The sequence below is a fragment of the Gobio gobio genome, assembly GCF_949357685.1.
Source record: "Gobio gobio genome assembly, chromosome: 9".
Lineage (NCBI taxonomy): Eukaryota > Metazoa > Chordata > Actinopteri > Cypriniformes > Gobionidae > Gobio > Gobio gobio.
The window spans coordinates 40974094-40991347 of NC_137115.1; the positions used below are offsets into that span (position 1 = coordinate 40974094).

General features: G+C 39.0%; 3 protein-coding genes across 3 annotated transcripts in view; 2 read left to right on the forward strand and 1 right to left on the reverse strand.

Annotated features, from left to right (window-relative positions):
- LOC307131743 (uncharacterized protein) overlaps positions 1–17254 on the forward strand; it is a 676237-nt gene that overhangs the window by 210958 nt on the left and 448025 nt on the right. The window lies entirely within an intron of this gene.
- sspn (sarcospan (Kras oncogene-associated gene)) lies at positions 1459–10419 on the reverse strand. Its single transcript, XM_079825320.1, has 3 exons — positions 9763–10419; positions 5796–5882; positions 1459–2222 (listed from the first exon to the last, which is right to left on the reverse strand). Exons 1-3 carry the CDS (start codon positions 10015–10017, stop codon positions 1863–1865), a joined length of 702 nt encoding a protein of 233 aa, XP_079681446.1. The 5' UTR covers positions 10018–10419; the 3' UTR covers positions 1459–1862.
- Positions 11778–16039, forward strand: bhlhe41 (basic helix-loop-helix family, member e41). Its single transcript, XM_079825749.1, has 6 exons — positions 11778–12005; positions 12109–12172; positions 12304–12411; positions 12532–12643; positions 12952–13875; positions 14729–16039. Exons 1-6 carry the CDS (start codon positions 11944–11946, stop codon positions 14764–14766), a joined length of 1308 nt encoding a protein of 435 aa, XP_079681875.1. The 5' UTR covers positions 11778–11943; the 3' UTR covers positions 14767–16039.

Sequence of the window (17254 nt, forward strand, 5' to 3'; positions counted from 1 at the left end):
CCCAAACACACCGCCCGGGCAACTAAGGAGTGGCTTCGTAAGAAGCATCTTAAGGTCCTGGAGTGGCCTAGCCAGTCTTTGGAGGGAGTTGAAAATCTGTGTTGCCCAGCGACAGTCCCAAAACATCACTGCTCTAGAGGAGATCTGCATGGACGAATGGGCCAAACTACCAGCAACAGTGTGTAAAAACCTTGTGGAGACTTACAGAAAACGTTTGACCTCTGTCATTGCCAACAAAGGGTATAAAACAAAGTATTGAGATTAACTTTTGTTATTGACCAAATACTTATTTTCCACCATAATTTGCAAATAAATTCTTTAAAAATTAGACAATGTGATTTTCTGGATATTTTTTCTCATTCTGTCTCTCATAGTTGAAGTGTACCTAAGATTAAAAATTACAGGCCTCTCTCATCTTTTTAAGTGGGAGAACTTGCACAATTGGTGGCAGACTAAATACTTTTTTGCTCCACTGTATATAAGACATAGTCATCAAAATGTAAAAATTATAAGACATAGTCATCAAAATGTAAAAATTATTACATTGTAAAAATTGTAAAAATTAATGTAAAAATTAAAAATTATGTAAAAATTATCTGTGGCATGAGAAATCTAACATTTTGTCCTCAAAGTTGATGTGTTAGAAGCAGAAAAAATGGGAAAACGTAAGTATTTGAGTGAGTTTGACAAGGGCCAAATTGTGATGGCTAGACGACTGGGTCAGAGCATCTCCAAAACTGCAGCTCTTGTGGGGTGTTCCCGGTCTGCAGTGGTCAGTATCTATCAAAAGTGGCCCAAGGAAGGAACAGTGGTGAACTGGTGACAGGGTCATGGGCGGCCACGGCTCATTGATGCACGTGGGGAGCGAAGGATGGCCCGTGTGGTCCGATCAAACCGACAAATTTCTCAAGAAGTTAATGCTGGTTCTGATAGAAAGGTGTCAGAATACACAGTGCATCGCAGTTTGTTGCGTTTGGCGCTGCATAGCCGCAGACCAGTCAGGGTGCCCATGCTGACCCCTGTCCACTGCCGAAAGCGCCAACGTGAGCCAAAACAACGTGAGCATCAGAACTGGACCACGGAGCAATGGAAGAAGGTGGCCTGGTCAGTGAATCACATTTTCTTGTACATCACGTGGATGGCTGCTGCGTGAAATACCACAGCACACCTTCAGGGGTCTAGTGGAGTCCATGCCTTGACGGGTCAGGGCTGTTTTGGCAGCAAAATGGGGACCAACACAATATTAGGAAGGTGGTCATAATGTTATGCCTGATTGGTGTATATATATATATATATATATAATGTTTTGCATGATCTTTTATGGCAAGTTGATCTTTCTGCAAACAGGGATGGAACAACCAAGATTTTTGACTGATTTTGAAACAATGAGCATAAAGTGTGAAGTAAGAAAATGTGTGTGAACGAACGGTGAAGCTTGTACAATGATTGCATTTCAAGGTAATTAAGCAAAATTTAATGCTAGCAATTAAAGGACTTTTTATGCATGGCATTAACACAATAGTAACAACAACATCAGAATGTGTCACTCATTTTTTTGAATCGATAGGTCTCGTTTTGCATCATAGATCAAAAATACTCTCCTTGGCAGTGGTAACCTCAACGAGTGGAAAATATCAAACGGCCAATGTAGAAAAATACAATAACTCTAAAAATTGCATAAAACTTTCCAAAATATTGTAATATGGCAATACAAACACAGACTCATTCAATTGCTTTGATAAAAGGTCACATGACAGAAAACTCCCACAGGGGCAGATATTGCAGCAAACAGTTTCTTCCCTAAAGGCACAAGCACTTCCACGCTCCACATGTTTACTTCTCGACAGAAATCTCTCAGTGCCCTAAACTTTCTGCCAATTCTGGGCAGAAGGGGATCCCGTCTGTAGCCCAGCGAAAAACACCTGGTACCTGCGCTTCCATATCAGGAAGGCCCCCACCAGGCAGACGATAGCTTGAGCCAGGTTCAGCACCATCTGCAGAAGGAAATACATCGGTAGAGTGCTTTTGATGGCACTGCAGTCTGTCACACCTCTGTAGGTGAATGTGCGAGCGATGGGATCCTCAGGGTCCAGGGTGCACATACAATCCTCCGCCGTTTCCTTGCAGCTGTGGCTGTTGATCAGGACGTAATGGTAGCACTGGAAGGCGATGACCATTACGGAAATGACCAGCCCCATTGTGCACAGGAAGAAGTACAGGAGCTGAGCGGAAGTGAGAGAGCAATTACAGTCATTTGTGATGATTAAGGCAGGGGGCGATGGAAATAAGGTTTTAATAGACTAAAACGCCTATACTTGTTCATTTCAAATCAGCTGAGTGTTCTGTCTTGATGACTCAAGAATGTTACTGCCAATGTCAATGGTCCATTAAAGATAAAAATATGCCTAATTAAAGAGACAGTTCACCTCAAAATTTTGATTTTCTCATTAGCACACTCATGCCATATAAATCTAGTATAACTTTCTGTGAAACACAAAATGAGATGTAGGCATAATGTTAACCATACAATAGCAATGCACTGTAAAAAATATATAATCAATAAGGTATGACAACATGTGTTTTACATTGCATTAACTCTTAAAAGTTAAAATTTAGAAATTTTTATGTTATACAAGATTCAACTCTTTTTGTCAGTTTAATGTAATTTAAGTCGAAATCACTTAAACATCCAAGTTTATTGTATTTAAAAATTTAAGGCAGCACATCTTTCAGTGTGGATAGTGATTTTAAACGTCAAAAAATATATATATTGTGGCTTTTTGTGTCAAAATTTGTTAAACCTGCAGTGGGGTCACTCTTAAAGTTTCCTAGAGAGGATTTTAGCAGTGATGCCATAGAAGAACCACTTTGGGTATCCCAAAACATTTTTCAATGAAGAGTTCTTAGAAATAACAATCTTTTCTTATAGGGTGAAGAAAATATTAATAATCTGAAGGTTACATGTATGTTAAAGGTTCTTCATGGAAAAACAGAAGAGTGTATTTAAGCAACGACAATGGTAAATGATTCAGAATTGTGATGGAAAATCCGACTCACAGAAGCACTGAAGTGGCATTTATGTGTCTTTACACAGACTGTTTAATACTCAGAGTTAGCATACATGCATGCATTTACTCAGCAAATACAACTGTATACTTTGATACAAGGGGCTGAGGTGGGTCAGAGCAGGCATAATTTAGTTAGGCTATTATACAGCACTACACTGAATTTTGCCTTAACTCCGCTTCCATGTTTTTTATCCATTTTTTTTCCATTTTATTAATAAGGACGCTGATTCAAGTCATGATTAAGCTTAAGTCGTAAACATATGTCCAGCATATTTTTTTACACTTTATTTTAAGGTGACATAATTACACGTTACTTTCTGTACTTAGTAATAACAGTCAATTGTGCATAATTACAATTATGCAAAATAACTAACCCTAACTCTAGCCATAACTCTATAGTCAGTACATCTAATTAATATTACTCAGTACTTATTTGAGTAAGTACAATGTAACTACGTCACCTTAAAATAAAGGGTTACACTTTATTTTAATGTGTCTTTGTTAAACTGCAATTATACAAGTAATATTAAGTAATGTACTTACTATAGGGTTATGGAACAGGGTTTGGTTTAGATAAGAGTTAGTTGCATGTAATTATGCATAATTTATAGTTGTTAACTACATGTATATAACAATGACACTAAAGTACTCAAAAGTGTAAAGATTTGGTAATATTCCCTCTATTCGTCCATTAAACGTTACTTTCGCAACATAAGTCAAATGCCCGATTCAATGCTCTTAAAGGAACACTCCACTTTTTTTGAAAATAGGCTCATTTTATAAGTCCCCTAGAGTTACATAGTTGAGTTTTACCGTTTTTGAATCCATTCAGCCGATCTTTGTATCTGGCGGTAGCACTTTTAACATAGCTTAACATACATCATTGATTCTAAACAGTCCATTAGCATCTCATTCAAAAAATGACCAAAGACACTTTCAATATTTTTCCTATTTAAAACTTGACTCTTCTACAGTTACATTGCGTGCTAAGACAAACTGAAAATGAAAAGTTGCGATTTTCTACACCTATATGGCTAGGAAGTACGTTCTCATTCCTGCGTAATAGTCGCGGATCTTCGCGGTCGTACCATGGCTGCAGCGGCGCAATGATTCGTTGGTATTCTGTGAAACATGGTGGTAGTATACAACTTTCGACTTACTATCACAGCCCTTTACAACACACAGAACCATGGCTAATCACACAGGTAAATCCACAACACAATGTTTCGGCTGCAAGCCTGAAACTTTCTCTGCAACTACACGAATTTAGTGCCGGTCACATTGCAAGTTACCTAGCTGGGGGCTACTTTCAGGCATTGTAATATCATTGCGCCGCTGCAGCCATGGTATGGCCGCGAAGATCCGCGACGCAGGAATGAGAAAGTAGTTCCTAGTCATATAGGTGTAGAAAATCGCAACTTTTCATTTTCAGTTGGTCTTAGCACACGATGTAACTGTAGAAGAGTCAAGTTTTAAATAGGAAAAATATTGAAAGTGTCTTTGGTCATTCTTTGAATGAGATGCTAATGGACTGATCAGAATCAATGATGTATGCTATAAGCTATGTGAAAAGTGCTACCGCCAGATGCAAAGATCGGCTGAATGGATTCAAAAACGGTAAAACTCAACTATTTAACTCTAGGAGACTTGTAAAATGAGCCTATTTTCAAAAAAAGTGGAGTGTTCCTTTAAAGGGTTAGTTCACCCAAAAATGAGAATTAGCCTAGGTGTATATGACATTCTTCTTTCAGACAAACAAATTCGGTGTTATATTAAAAATGTCCTGGCTCTTCCAAGCTTTATAATGGCAGTGAATTGTTTGGTCATTTTTTAAGTCCATAAAAGTGCATCGATCCATCATATAACTGCTCCACACGACTCCGGGGGGTTAATAAAGGCCTTCTGAAGCGAAGCGATGCGTTTGTGTAAGAAAAATATCCATTTCTAAAGCTTTACAAAGTAAAATTTTTAGCTTCCGGCAGACCATCTTCTGTATTCCACTTACAGAAAAAGTGTAGTGCATCTCGCAGTGTAGAGCTTACGCTACGTCGGAAGACATTGCACACCAGTTATGCTCGTCAGACGTGCCGTAAGCATTTTGAATGAGAAACAGCCATTCACTGCCATTATAAAGCTTGGAAGAGACAGGATATTTTTAATATAACTCCAATTGTATTCATCTGAAAGAAGAATGTCATTTCACCTAGGATGACTTGAGTAAATCATGGGCTAATTTTCATTTTTTGGGTGAACTATCCCTTTAATATCAGGCTCACTCATTAAATAAGACCAATTGGACATTATCTTGGTTCACTGAGCAGGTGACTCGAGAACCACCAGGACCAAATTGTGGGGAAAAAAGTCTGGTTTTGTAAAGTGCTTAAAACTATTAATTGAAAACATCTGACTCAAAAGAACATTGCTAATTCATCATTCAAAAACTTGGAAGATAAGTGATGTGGCCTGCTTTTATAATACTATTATGGTTTTGTTGTTGTTTTTTTGTTGTTTTTTTGAGTTATTTAAAACCACTTTCCAGATATTAAGGTTCCAAAAGGGGTTAGAAGAACCATTTTGGGGTCCCTAAAGTACCTTTCAGTGATCAGATCTTAAAAGAACTTAAAATAATCCACTATAAGAACACTTGTAAAGTATATTTGTAATGTATTTACATATGAGGGGCCATTGTAATTGTCACTTTATCCTGAAGCTGCATTTATTTTTCACCTTTATGATAAACTGAACCGATGCTCTCTCATCAGGCACTCTGGTGATGCAGAAGAGGATCAATCCCAGCAGAGACACCACACACATCTGCAAAACATGAAAATACAGTAGGGAATTTAGTCACTTAGACCCTAAATTTACCAACTATAAACCATCATACATGCTAATTGAGTTGGAGGGTGGATCACCATTATCATGCTCATCTCACAGTCTGTTGCTGAAAAATGTTGTCATTGTTGCCATGAACACATACCAGTTTACTGGGTTGATCTAATCTTATTTGCAGTGCAGCAGAGCTCCTAAGTTTTCTGTGTCTGCCAGGCTTGTCATGAGCTAACCATAACCCTTATTGTAATCAGCATTGTGCAACTCAGCATTGAGCTGTCATCTGATAATATATTGACTGCTGCTGCAAATTGAAAAGCTTAACCCCCCACACTCTCCGAGAGATATCTTTATCTCTCACGCTTTTTATCTCACTCTTTTCTTCCCTCTCTCTCTCTCTCTCTCTCTCTCTCTCTCTGTGTGTTTCCCCCGCTCTTTTCTCAGCGTGATTGGAGTCTTGTGACTAACGTGTGGTATCTAATTTGATTGTTTTTCCCAGGTTCTGAGGCAGAGAAGTCTTGGTGACCTCAGCGTTTTTCTCGTTCACTCTCGTGAGGCCTAAAGTTGAGATGCCAGAAATATTTCTCTGATCTATATTGCTGCAATAAAATGTGTGTATTCTGAATTCTGAATTTTCAATATAGCCGTCTCATAAAGACATTGCTTTATGTTTTATTGCCACATTAGCTAATGTTTTACACAACAAAAGTGTTGTATGTGGGGGTTGTGTGGCATTCGGAATTGAACAGAGAATGCTTTTTACACTTCATTTTGATTCCTTAATTTGAGTTGAGGTAGCAAACAGGATGCCTAATTGCTATTTTAATTGAAATTTAAAGCTGCTGTCCGTAACTTTTTTTTTGTGTTCAAGATTTACAAAAATTATATAATGAGAATGTACAACATGAATTCATTTTTCAAACCGTGTTTTTGTCTTACCCTGAATCATTATGGTACACTTATAATAAGTGTTTATATTGGGACTATTTCAGACCGGTCTGGTAGGAACCGCTGTGGAGGAGCACAGTCCCTGCGTGACTCGCCATAGACATAAACAGAGAGAAAGCTCCGGCTGCGATATTCTTCCGCAAGACGCATGCGGTTCTGTTTATTAAAGGGTTAGTTCACCCAAAAATGAAAATTCTGTCATTAATTACTCACCCTCATGTCGTTCGACACCCGTAAGACCCGTTCATCTTCGGAACACAAATGAAGATATTTTTGTTGAAAGCTGATGGCTGAGAAAGGCCTCAGATAGGCCTCCATTGGCATTCAGTACATTTACACTCCCAAGACCCATAAAAGGCACTTAAAACGTCGTTACAAAGTCCATCTCACCACAGTGGCTCTACAATAATTTTACGATGCGACGACAATAGTTTTTGTGCGCAAAAAAAAATCAAAATAACACCTTTATCCAACTTGTTCTTGTCTTCCGTGTGTGCCTCCACGACGCATGCGCGCGAATATGACGTAGCGCCGGGGTTCGGGAATCCATGAAATGCACACTTTAACCCCATTTTGAGAACTACGCCGAAACCTAAAGCACGATCAATGTAGAATTCAAAAGCTTAGATACGCGCGTCTTCCTCTGCTTGTAAACAAATCGCTTCTGGGTCATGTGTCCGAACGCCGGATCTGCGTCATATTCTCGCGCATGCGTCGTGGAGGCCTACACGGAAGACAAGAACAAATTGGATAAAGGTGTTATTTTGATTTTTTTTTGCGCACAAAAACTATTGTCGTCGCATCGTAAAATTATTGTAGAGCCACTGTGGTGAGATGGACTTTGTAACAACGTTTTAAGTGCCTTTTATGGGTCTTGGGAGTGTAAATGTACTGAATGCCAATGGAGGCCTATCTGAAGCCTTTCTCAGCCATCAGCTTTCAACAAAAATATCTTCATTTGTGTTCCGAAGATGAACGGAGGTCTTACGGGTGTCGAACGACATGAGGGTGAGTAAATAATGACAGAATTTTCATTTTTGGGTGAACTAACCCTTTAACCGCTAGAGCGCAAAAGGTTACGGACTGCAGCTTTAAAGAATGTCCTTTTAACAACAAAAAGCAAAGTTGGTACACTTTACCATTAGTTAACAGTGGAAACAGATGTATTTTTACTAACGTTGAACAAATATTAAAGGGAGAGTTCACCCAAAAATGAAAATACTGTCATCTGCAAGAGTTTCTTTCTTTTGCTGAACACAACAGAAGACATTTTAAAGAATGTTAATAACCAGACAGTTGACGGTTGCCATTTAATTTTTTTCCTACTATGGAAGTCAATATCTTCTTTTGTGTTCAGAAGAAGAAAGAAACTCATACAGGTTTGGAACAACCTGAGATGAGGAGTAAATGATGAAAGAATTTTCATTTTTGGGTGAACTTTCCCTTTAACAGAGAAACAAACGCATGGCTTATTGTTTAATTCATGCCATCTATAGTTTAAACTGATGCATGCAATGTTATTGTCCTGTATTTCAGCCCGTTATGTTGTCATATGATCGACGTGACTGAACATGCATGCCTGCACTCAGGGATTTCTTTGAGCTGGCTTGAATCTTTTGAAGAATCGTTTGCTATTTATAAAGGTACAGTTTGATCTTACTCTCTGGTGATTCTCAAACAAACATACAACTGTAGTATTTTTAGATTAATTTAGCTGAGGAACCCGAGTGGTTTTTAAACTTCTGCGACTGGTTAGGCTACTTAATTCTCTCTGCAAAGGCATGAATATACTTCGTAAATCACAGCTGAACAAGCGAAATTGAATGAAAATCTCTCAGTGGTGAATATCAGCTTTACAACTGGAAAAAGTGCCGGCCCAAATCAGATTTTTTTTTTGTGACTCGGATCTTTTTTTTTTTTCATTTTCATTTGATTTAAGCCATGCGACCTCAGTTTGAACAGTCACATCGTAATTCATGCAACTTTTACGACTTTTCCGTAAGTATTAAGGTGACAGCTTTACACAAGCAAAACTTTAGGGGTCGTATCATAAATATTTAAAAATAATCTTCTCATGCGTGTGCTTGTCTTTGTCCTCTCCTCCATACCGCCTGTGCAATAAACGCACAACACTGACTTCAGTGGCCTTGCTATATGACGGCTGTATCCCAACAAACTTTTGGACGTTTAATGACGGTAGAAAAAACGTCCCTCCGGGTTGAAACCCAGACATGTCCCGTCTGGGTTGAAATATAGTTCCAAAATGAAAGTTAAACAAGCATGCTGGTTAGGTATGTTTTGAAGCATGGCAGCTGGTTTGAGCTGGTTTAAGCTGGTCATGTGCTCGTCCTAAACTGGTCCTAAGAAACTAGCTCCAGCTCTGAACCATCTTATAACCAGCCTAGGACCAGCTTAAACCAACTGCCATGCTTCAAAACATACCTAACCAGCATATGCTGTTTTTTTCAACAAGGTTGAACAAACGTATCTGAATGCATTTTTAGGAAATGTTCTGTGTTAAATATTTTTACAGATTTATTCCGTCCTACCACGACTATTTTTGGCCAGGGACACGACTTTGCCGTCGGACCAATGTTTACTGGGATGCGGCCTTTGTTTTTGTTCTTTTGAGCATGCGCGTCAGTAGGATAGAGATCAGTTCACACTTATATTTTAAACACTGAGCAATAAATCTGAATTGAGCACTAATAAGGCTTGCAGTGTGAACATAGTTATTAGAATTATTTTTGTACTTAGATGCACACATGCTCTCTACAACAGCATGCTTATTGTATGCTTATGTACATTTATACGGCTGTGTGGCCAATGAATCTGATGGCCTCATGCATGAAAGAGTAAACAAGGCATGCTGGGAGTTGAGGGAGAGGTTGATGAAGAGCAAAATGAAGCTTACAATGATGCCGGCCCAATGGGGTGTCTCCCTGGCCAGCAGAGAGGGGCTAATGGCAACCATGAGGAAGGCCACGCCTGCTACCGCGATGCCCAACAGAAGCTGTAACAGAGCGACCAGCAAAGGAAAGCGGCAGCCACAACATGTTTGGATATCCTCCAGCACTGGGCCTTCAGGTTTTGCTTTTCCCTTCTTCTCATTGCCAGGGGTTGCGTTGCCTCCTCCAGCTGACCCCTTCGGACTCGTCCCCGACCCCATAATTCCTCCTGTCTAGTGCTGGGATTCTTAATCTTCCTTTGAGGCCGACTGGATGTTCTTGCTCTCGCCCTCTATCTGTTAGTCCTTCTTTTTCTTTCTCGCCTGCTGTTTCTTTTGCTCTCTTTAGCTAGACTGTTCCTTCACACTGCCTGCCGCTTGCCCTGCCCTTCCCCTCCCTCCCTCCTCACTGGAGGCTTCTCTCCCTACGCGATCCCTGCTCGGGCGCCGCTATTCGGAATCAGAAAGGGCTCTGAACTAATATGGAAAACATTTGGAGCAGATTCCACAAGAGCCACATATAGAGCACAGGAGAGGAGACGGAAAGGAGGGAGGGTAGGGAAGGAGAGGGGAGACATAAAGGGGGGACTCCAACACACGACAACTACAAGTCTCCCTGAAACTAAACAGGAAACAGGGATCTTACAGAGCAGAAACAATTCTTGTCACTGGCAAACATGTGGGCGAGTGTTTTCGTCCTGCCAACCTCCTGCAACACACTGTGTAATCTATTCATAACAGCCTGGAGTCAGTCACATGATTTTGATGAAGTTACGTGACCCGCGGGCATGTGAGCGGGTTACAGTTAATCTCTTATGAATATTATGAGAGAGGACGTGTTCATTTCACTTTGTGTTAATTATGGAGATGCATTAATTACATGCAGGACACGTTTCTTATAGTGAATATGTCTGTATTCACCTAGACCATTGGTAAAACTTTTTTTCCCCTTTTATTTTATATTTCATGCACTGGTTTATAACCTAATGGATTCATCCGCTGAAGTGATCTGAAGACTGGATATTGACAGAATGTAGTCTATTTTCAGCCACACTATATTGAGAGCTTATTCTATGTGCTGTTGTGTTATGTCACACCTCGTCTCAGATAGCATGTAGGCCTAAATGCAATCTCAGTAGATTTTATAGATGTCAATTCAAGATAAACATTCTGCGCAGCACTCTAGAAAAGTTCCCATTATAAAGTTGAAAATAGTTATGAATGGGTTAAATATATATATATATATATAATTTATTAATTTCCATAGCAGTTTGTCATTATAAAAAACAAGTTGATACAGTTAATTTCCTTCCTAAAATATACTAAAATATTAAAATATACCAGACAATCTTAACTGTCTGTTTGCAAATCTTTAAAGTATGTATATAAAAGAGTACTAATAAAATATACTTATTAATGAGAAGAAGAATTTATTGATATTAAGCATAATTATGTTTTTCCAAAAAAGAAAAGGAAAATAAGGAAATATCAGCGTAGACAAACAGTAATAATTATATTTCTGAAACCTGATAAACAGCCTACATGAAGGCATTTTGAAAATGCATTTATTTAGCCAAGTAAATGTGCTTTTAAATGTTTGTTTACTTAAATAAAGTATGAAATGTTGTTTTTCTAAAATGACAAAACATTTTTTTATAGGTTTAGCCTATAATCATTGTAATTGGCTTTATATAGAAACAATAAATGTTAAAGCCTATGTCCTCATTTAAATGTTATTAATAATATATCAAGTATTCTGGTATTTCATATTTACATGTGTCGATATTATTCTTGCGACATAAAATGCAATTATTTTAATGCACTGGAGCGATATGCTGTGATTTATTTTTCAGAGTCTATTCAGCAATGAACTGACAACTTTCAAACCCATTTAATTCCCAGACTCTCGAGCTGGTGCATTTACACGTGAGTATGCGCGCGGTTCCTGCCTGGTGGAGGCGCGCGTGCGCGGTAGTCGCCACGAGCACAGACTGAGTGCTGGGCAAAGTGGCAGCTCAGGCGAGCGCGCACACACTTCATCATTCAGAGGTGCTGCGCGAGACCGGACACAACACACTGCCGCTCCGCTGATACCGGATTAACGAAACCTGATTGTTAAAGAAGCGCACAAGAAAGTGGGACAAAGTTATGGATGAAAGAATACCTAGAATGCAGGGCAGACAGTTCCTGGATCACGCGGATTTCTTGGGGTAATTTTATATTCGGATGTTTTGTTTTTAATTTTGTTTCAAGTAATGTTAATATTTTCTTTTAAATGTGTGTTGAGGTTCAAATTCGTGTTTTCCTTTATAGGGTTGAATATTCGTCTCTCTACATGTGCAAATCCAAAAGAGGGATGAAGAGAGAGGAAGGAAAGGTAAGCAAACTGTGGACCCGTGGTGGAAACGTGATGTCCTTCAAGTTGACGTAACACCTCGTTATTAAGGATTTGAGTGATAATTATTACTTTAAGAACTTTTTCCAACGGCTGCTGCTTCCCATTCACAGGACGCGTACAAGTTACCACACAGACTGATCGAGAAAAAGAGGAGGGACCGAATAAATGAATGTATTGGGCAGTTGAAAGATTTATTACCCGAACATCTCAAACTCACGGTAAAGTCTGCATTTTTGTTGTTGTTGGTCTTGTTCAAATGTGTCTTGTAAATGTATATTACCCACATAGGGAAAGCATGGAAGTAGGGAAATCTTATAAATGTTCGTATTGTATTACAGACTCTGGGTCACTTGGAAAAGGCGGTAGTTCTTGAATTGACGCTGAAGCATTTGAACGCTTTGACAGCTGTCACAGAGCAACAGCACCAGAAGATCATCGCTTTGCAGAATGGTAAATTACATAATATGCAACCCACACAATGCATTCTGAGAAACATCTATACCACATGAAGTAAAACCGAGTAAATGGAGCTTAAATACTAAAATAACTGCACATGAATGCATAATTATGTGTGGATAAATATAAAAGATATCTATCTATCTATCTATCTATCTATCTATCTATCTATCTATCTATCTATCTATCTATCTATCTATCTATCTATCTATCTATCTATCTATCTATCTACATTTTATCTGTCTGTGTATCTGTCATTCTTCTATTGTATATGACAGGACTTTGTCTTTGTTTTATGGCAGGAGAGCGATCGTTAAAGTCCTCCCTCCAGGCTGACTTAGACGCGTTCCACTCCGGCTTTCAAGCATGTGCCAAAGAAGTCCTGCAGTATCTGAACAAGGTGGAGAACTGGACGGCGCGTGAGCAGAGGTGCACGCGACTCATCAACCACTTACACAAAGTTTCCGCGCAGTTCCAGCCGGGGGCAGGGATCCTGCAGCAGCAGTTGCCAGGCGACGACGCTCCAGAGCGGGACACGCAGAGAGACACACAAGCCAACTGCGTCCCTGTCATCCAGAGGACTCAGAACCTCGAGCTTAACGAGAACGACACAGACACTGACAGCGGATACGGAGGAGAGGCAGAGAAAGGAGACGGCAAATGCGAGAAAGGATGCGTCGCGGCGAAAGGAGTTAAGATCAAGCAGGAGTTCGGGGACGAGCGTGTCACCAAAAAAGCCAAACTGAGCTGGTCTGCGAACGGTGCGTCTGATTCCGCCAATACCCGACCGGACGTGGCGCTTATGAACTCTTTAATGGGAATGACGGGTGTTGGTGGACAGCAAACTCCCTTTTGCATGCCGTTTTACTTCATAAACCCATCTGCAGCAGCATCATACATGCCTTTGTTTGATAAAAGTCACTTGGAGAAGTTGGTGTATCCAGCGGCGGCGGCGGCGGCGGCACTGACCACGCCGTTCCCGTGGCTTTACCCCGGGATTCCCACTCACGCCTCCACCGCAGCTGCGGCCGCCGCCGCCGCCATCGCTTTCCCCGGTGTGTGTTCCGATAAAACCTCCGGATTTGATGCGGCATCCTCAAAAGATGACGAGCCGCCGTCTCCTGATGGTGACCTGTCCAACGAGGCCGACCTGGCCTCTCCTTTGTCTGGGGACCAAGGCTCCGAAAATGAAGCCGGTTATCAGTCCCAAAGAAATGGAAATGATGGTACATAAAGCTGATCTTTTGACCTTTGAGCGCACACTAGTTTGCTTGTAAAATTGCTATTTATCTGTTTATCTTAATTTAATTGTCATTGAGTATTTTAGTATAGTGTTTCTATGGATTTCCAAGCAAAGGCTGTTTTTCTTTATTTGTTTTTTTGTTCAATTGACAACAAATTGGTTTATCATTTTTTTTAGGGGAGAATGGGGGACGTTGTAACAGCCAGTGCCTTTTGCACTGATTCCTTGAGATATTTGAATGAAAATCCAATTGAGAGCAGCGACTTTTATGTCCTTTATGTCTCGCCATCCAATGGCATATTAGTATTGACTGAAAATGTGTGAAGTCTCAGATTTGCTCTGGGTTTTTTGGTTGTTGTAGTTGTCTTTTTGTTCATTTTCGATGAAGAAATGTAGTTTAGTGCAATACATATTAACCTTCTTTAAGCTAAAGAACGGCGCTTATCCTAGCTGAGTCTTTTTTATTTCAAAAAAGAAAAAAAGATTTGGAAGTCACATATTGGACTCTTGGATGTAATGTTTGATATTGACCTCAAGCAGGCTGGTGTGACTGCTGCAGTATTTGTCAGTTACTATAACTTTCTATTATAGTATGACTGGATTTCAGTCCTATTTCGCTCTTTTCAATGTTCAGTGCTTGAAAGAGTTACCTACATACCTCAACATACCATAGAGTTTGGGCCAGGACTCGTTTCTTAGAGATGCTCCTCTGGTAGGGGTGGTGACGAAATGTTTCGAGCGGTTTTAATTGGACGAATGGTGTGAGCAACAATCCTCTGATGTAATGTTACAGCAGCCCCCGTCTCTCTCTCTCTCTCCCTCTCCCGAACAATTAGTCCGAATCCCTTGTGAAGGAAATCAGCACTCCAGATGAGAAAGGCGGGACCAATCACCTGTCGATCATCACTGAGAGTGCTTTGCCAACAATCTGACATCTTTGTCCTGTGTCACCTCTAGCAAAAATGTACAAGGTATTATAGCACCTTATGGAACTTTGATATTGAATGTAATCTGTGTTCTTTTGGTAGATATAAAAGTTTGTACTGTATATATTCTGATAAAAGTAGTTATTTAATCCAGAGGTAAAGTGCACTTTTTCTTGCCTTCTCAGTTTCCTATAACACAATCCTCACTCTTCGTTTTGAAGCCAATGCCCTTTGACAAACTCCAATCATGTATGTTTTTCTTAAGGAAATCTTCTTAAATACAAGGCAAGCGTTGGAATATTGAGCTATTGAGCTGGCTCATTTTAGTCTGTAGTAGGAGAGACAGCTGTTGAAAAGGTGTAAGAGATGTGATTATATCAAATGTGTTTTGCCTTTTCGGAAACATAATCACTATTCGTGACCTTGAAAAAGCGAGAAGCGTATGGGTCATGCTGTGTATTGTACAAATGCTGTGGAGCACTGTAAAATGACATGAATAAACATGTAAACGGACCTTTTAGATGGGACAGATCTTAAAAACCAGGAGATCATGGAAGGCTCTTGAGTTTTACCGAATGTGATTCTTTTTCTAGGCCTGGGTCTATGAATGCATAGGAACAGTGATGTACCAGCTGCCATTTATTTCTGCATTGTAACACATTTCATAGGCCCTATAGTGTCTTTGCCTCAACTGTCATTTGCCTAAACAGTGGCATGTGGATGTATATATTTTGTGAATATGCTGTATGTTTAATGTTCATGTTGTAGAAGAAATCTATGGATTTTTTTAAAGGATACACTGAGCGACTACTGCACATTTCCTTAATGCTTTACACATTTGCTGTTTGAAATTATGCAGCTCAGTTGTCAAATAAACATAAGCTCATGTAAACAAAATGCTATCACCCCCCCTTGTTCATTTCAGCACCGAAATGCACATGATGTTCATATAGTACACACTTCAAGAGACTGACAGAATCATTCAGACTTCATTGCAGTCAACCACCCAGAAACACCACTTACCTTCATCAAGAGATCTGCTAACACTAGCTACATGTAAACAGATTCTATGCATATTTAACATAACCTTTTGCTATTAAATAAAAGACAACCAGGAAAAAAATGTAATATGTTTACTTAGTCTGAAACGGATACTTCCAAGGAGTCGCCCGTAACTTTTGAAACAATAAAAGTGATATAAAAACTACCCTGTTATAAACTAAAATGTGCCCGTTCATAATTATTTACTGTCATTAATCAAAATGTCATTAAACTCAAGCATTTGATGGGCTCAACAAACAAAACCTATACATTAAATAATGGGTTCCATTTTGCTTGTGTTTGGTTGTTTGTGTTTAAGTAGAGAACCAAAGAATGAGTCAGCTTGAAAATCAGCTGGTCATGAGATTCATAATGTTGGAATGTAAAAAAACAACCAAAGTTAATACATGTGATAGGAATTTGTAAAACAAGGAAGCTAACCACAGACATACAGTACATTACATTTTACAGTACAAATCATAGCTGTGCGTGAAATAAAAAGTATAAACATACAGCAAGGACTCATCTACTAAATGCTTATATAAACATTTAGCTATAGATGCCTGGAAGTCTTAAGTAATAGAGTTGTGAAAAATTGTGTTATTTCAGTGGTTGCACTGAACTGGAAAGAGTGCAACACATTTACTTCAGGACACCCATGTTGGGGATGTGAGAAGTGATAAGAGGTCACTCGGTTTCACTGCATTTCCTGCTATGCTGAACAAGTTAAAGAACAACAAAATGCAGATTTGTGGAATCTGCTGTCAGTGTATGGGAGGTTCTTTTACCACATTCTCAGACTGGAGCGAGAACATTATCGAGATCACACTGACCTCTAGTGGTAAAACTGCGAAGACATGTCATTTATAGCTTACAGTTTCAAATAGCCTGAAAAAAGGGGAAACTGTGATAAAGCACACAAGTATTTCACGGTTTAGCGTTTTAGTGATGCACGAGGAAACGAACGTATTATCCTCCACATACTGTGTGTAGCCTACATTTGTTAATTAGAAGTGTATTACTATTTTCAATAGGTTTTTAAAGTGTGTAATTAAACTAAAAGATCTTAGTTTATATCTGTGAGGATTTTAATTCAAAATGTAATTGAGATTTATTGATATAATAATTAAAACATAAAATAAATAAATAAATCACGTTTAAAAGGACAAATTAATAGACATTTAAAACTGTTTATATAACTCATGTTTTCAAATAAATCATATTTAAAATTAAAATCATATTTTAATAAATCATTTTTGCATTGAACAATAAATTGACATATTTAAAGTAAGAGTTTATTTACTTCATGTTTTAAAATGTAGTTCAATAAAATAATGAACTAGCAAATACTTTTTTTAGATTTAAAATGTAACTTAAATTTAGATTTAAGATTGA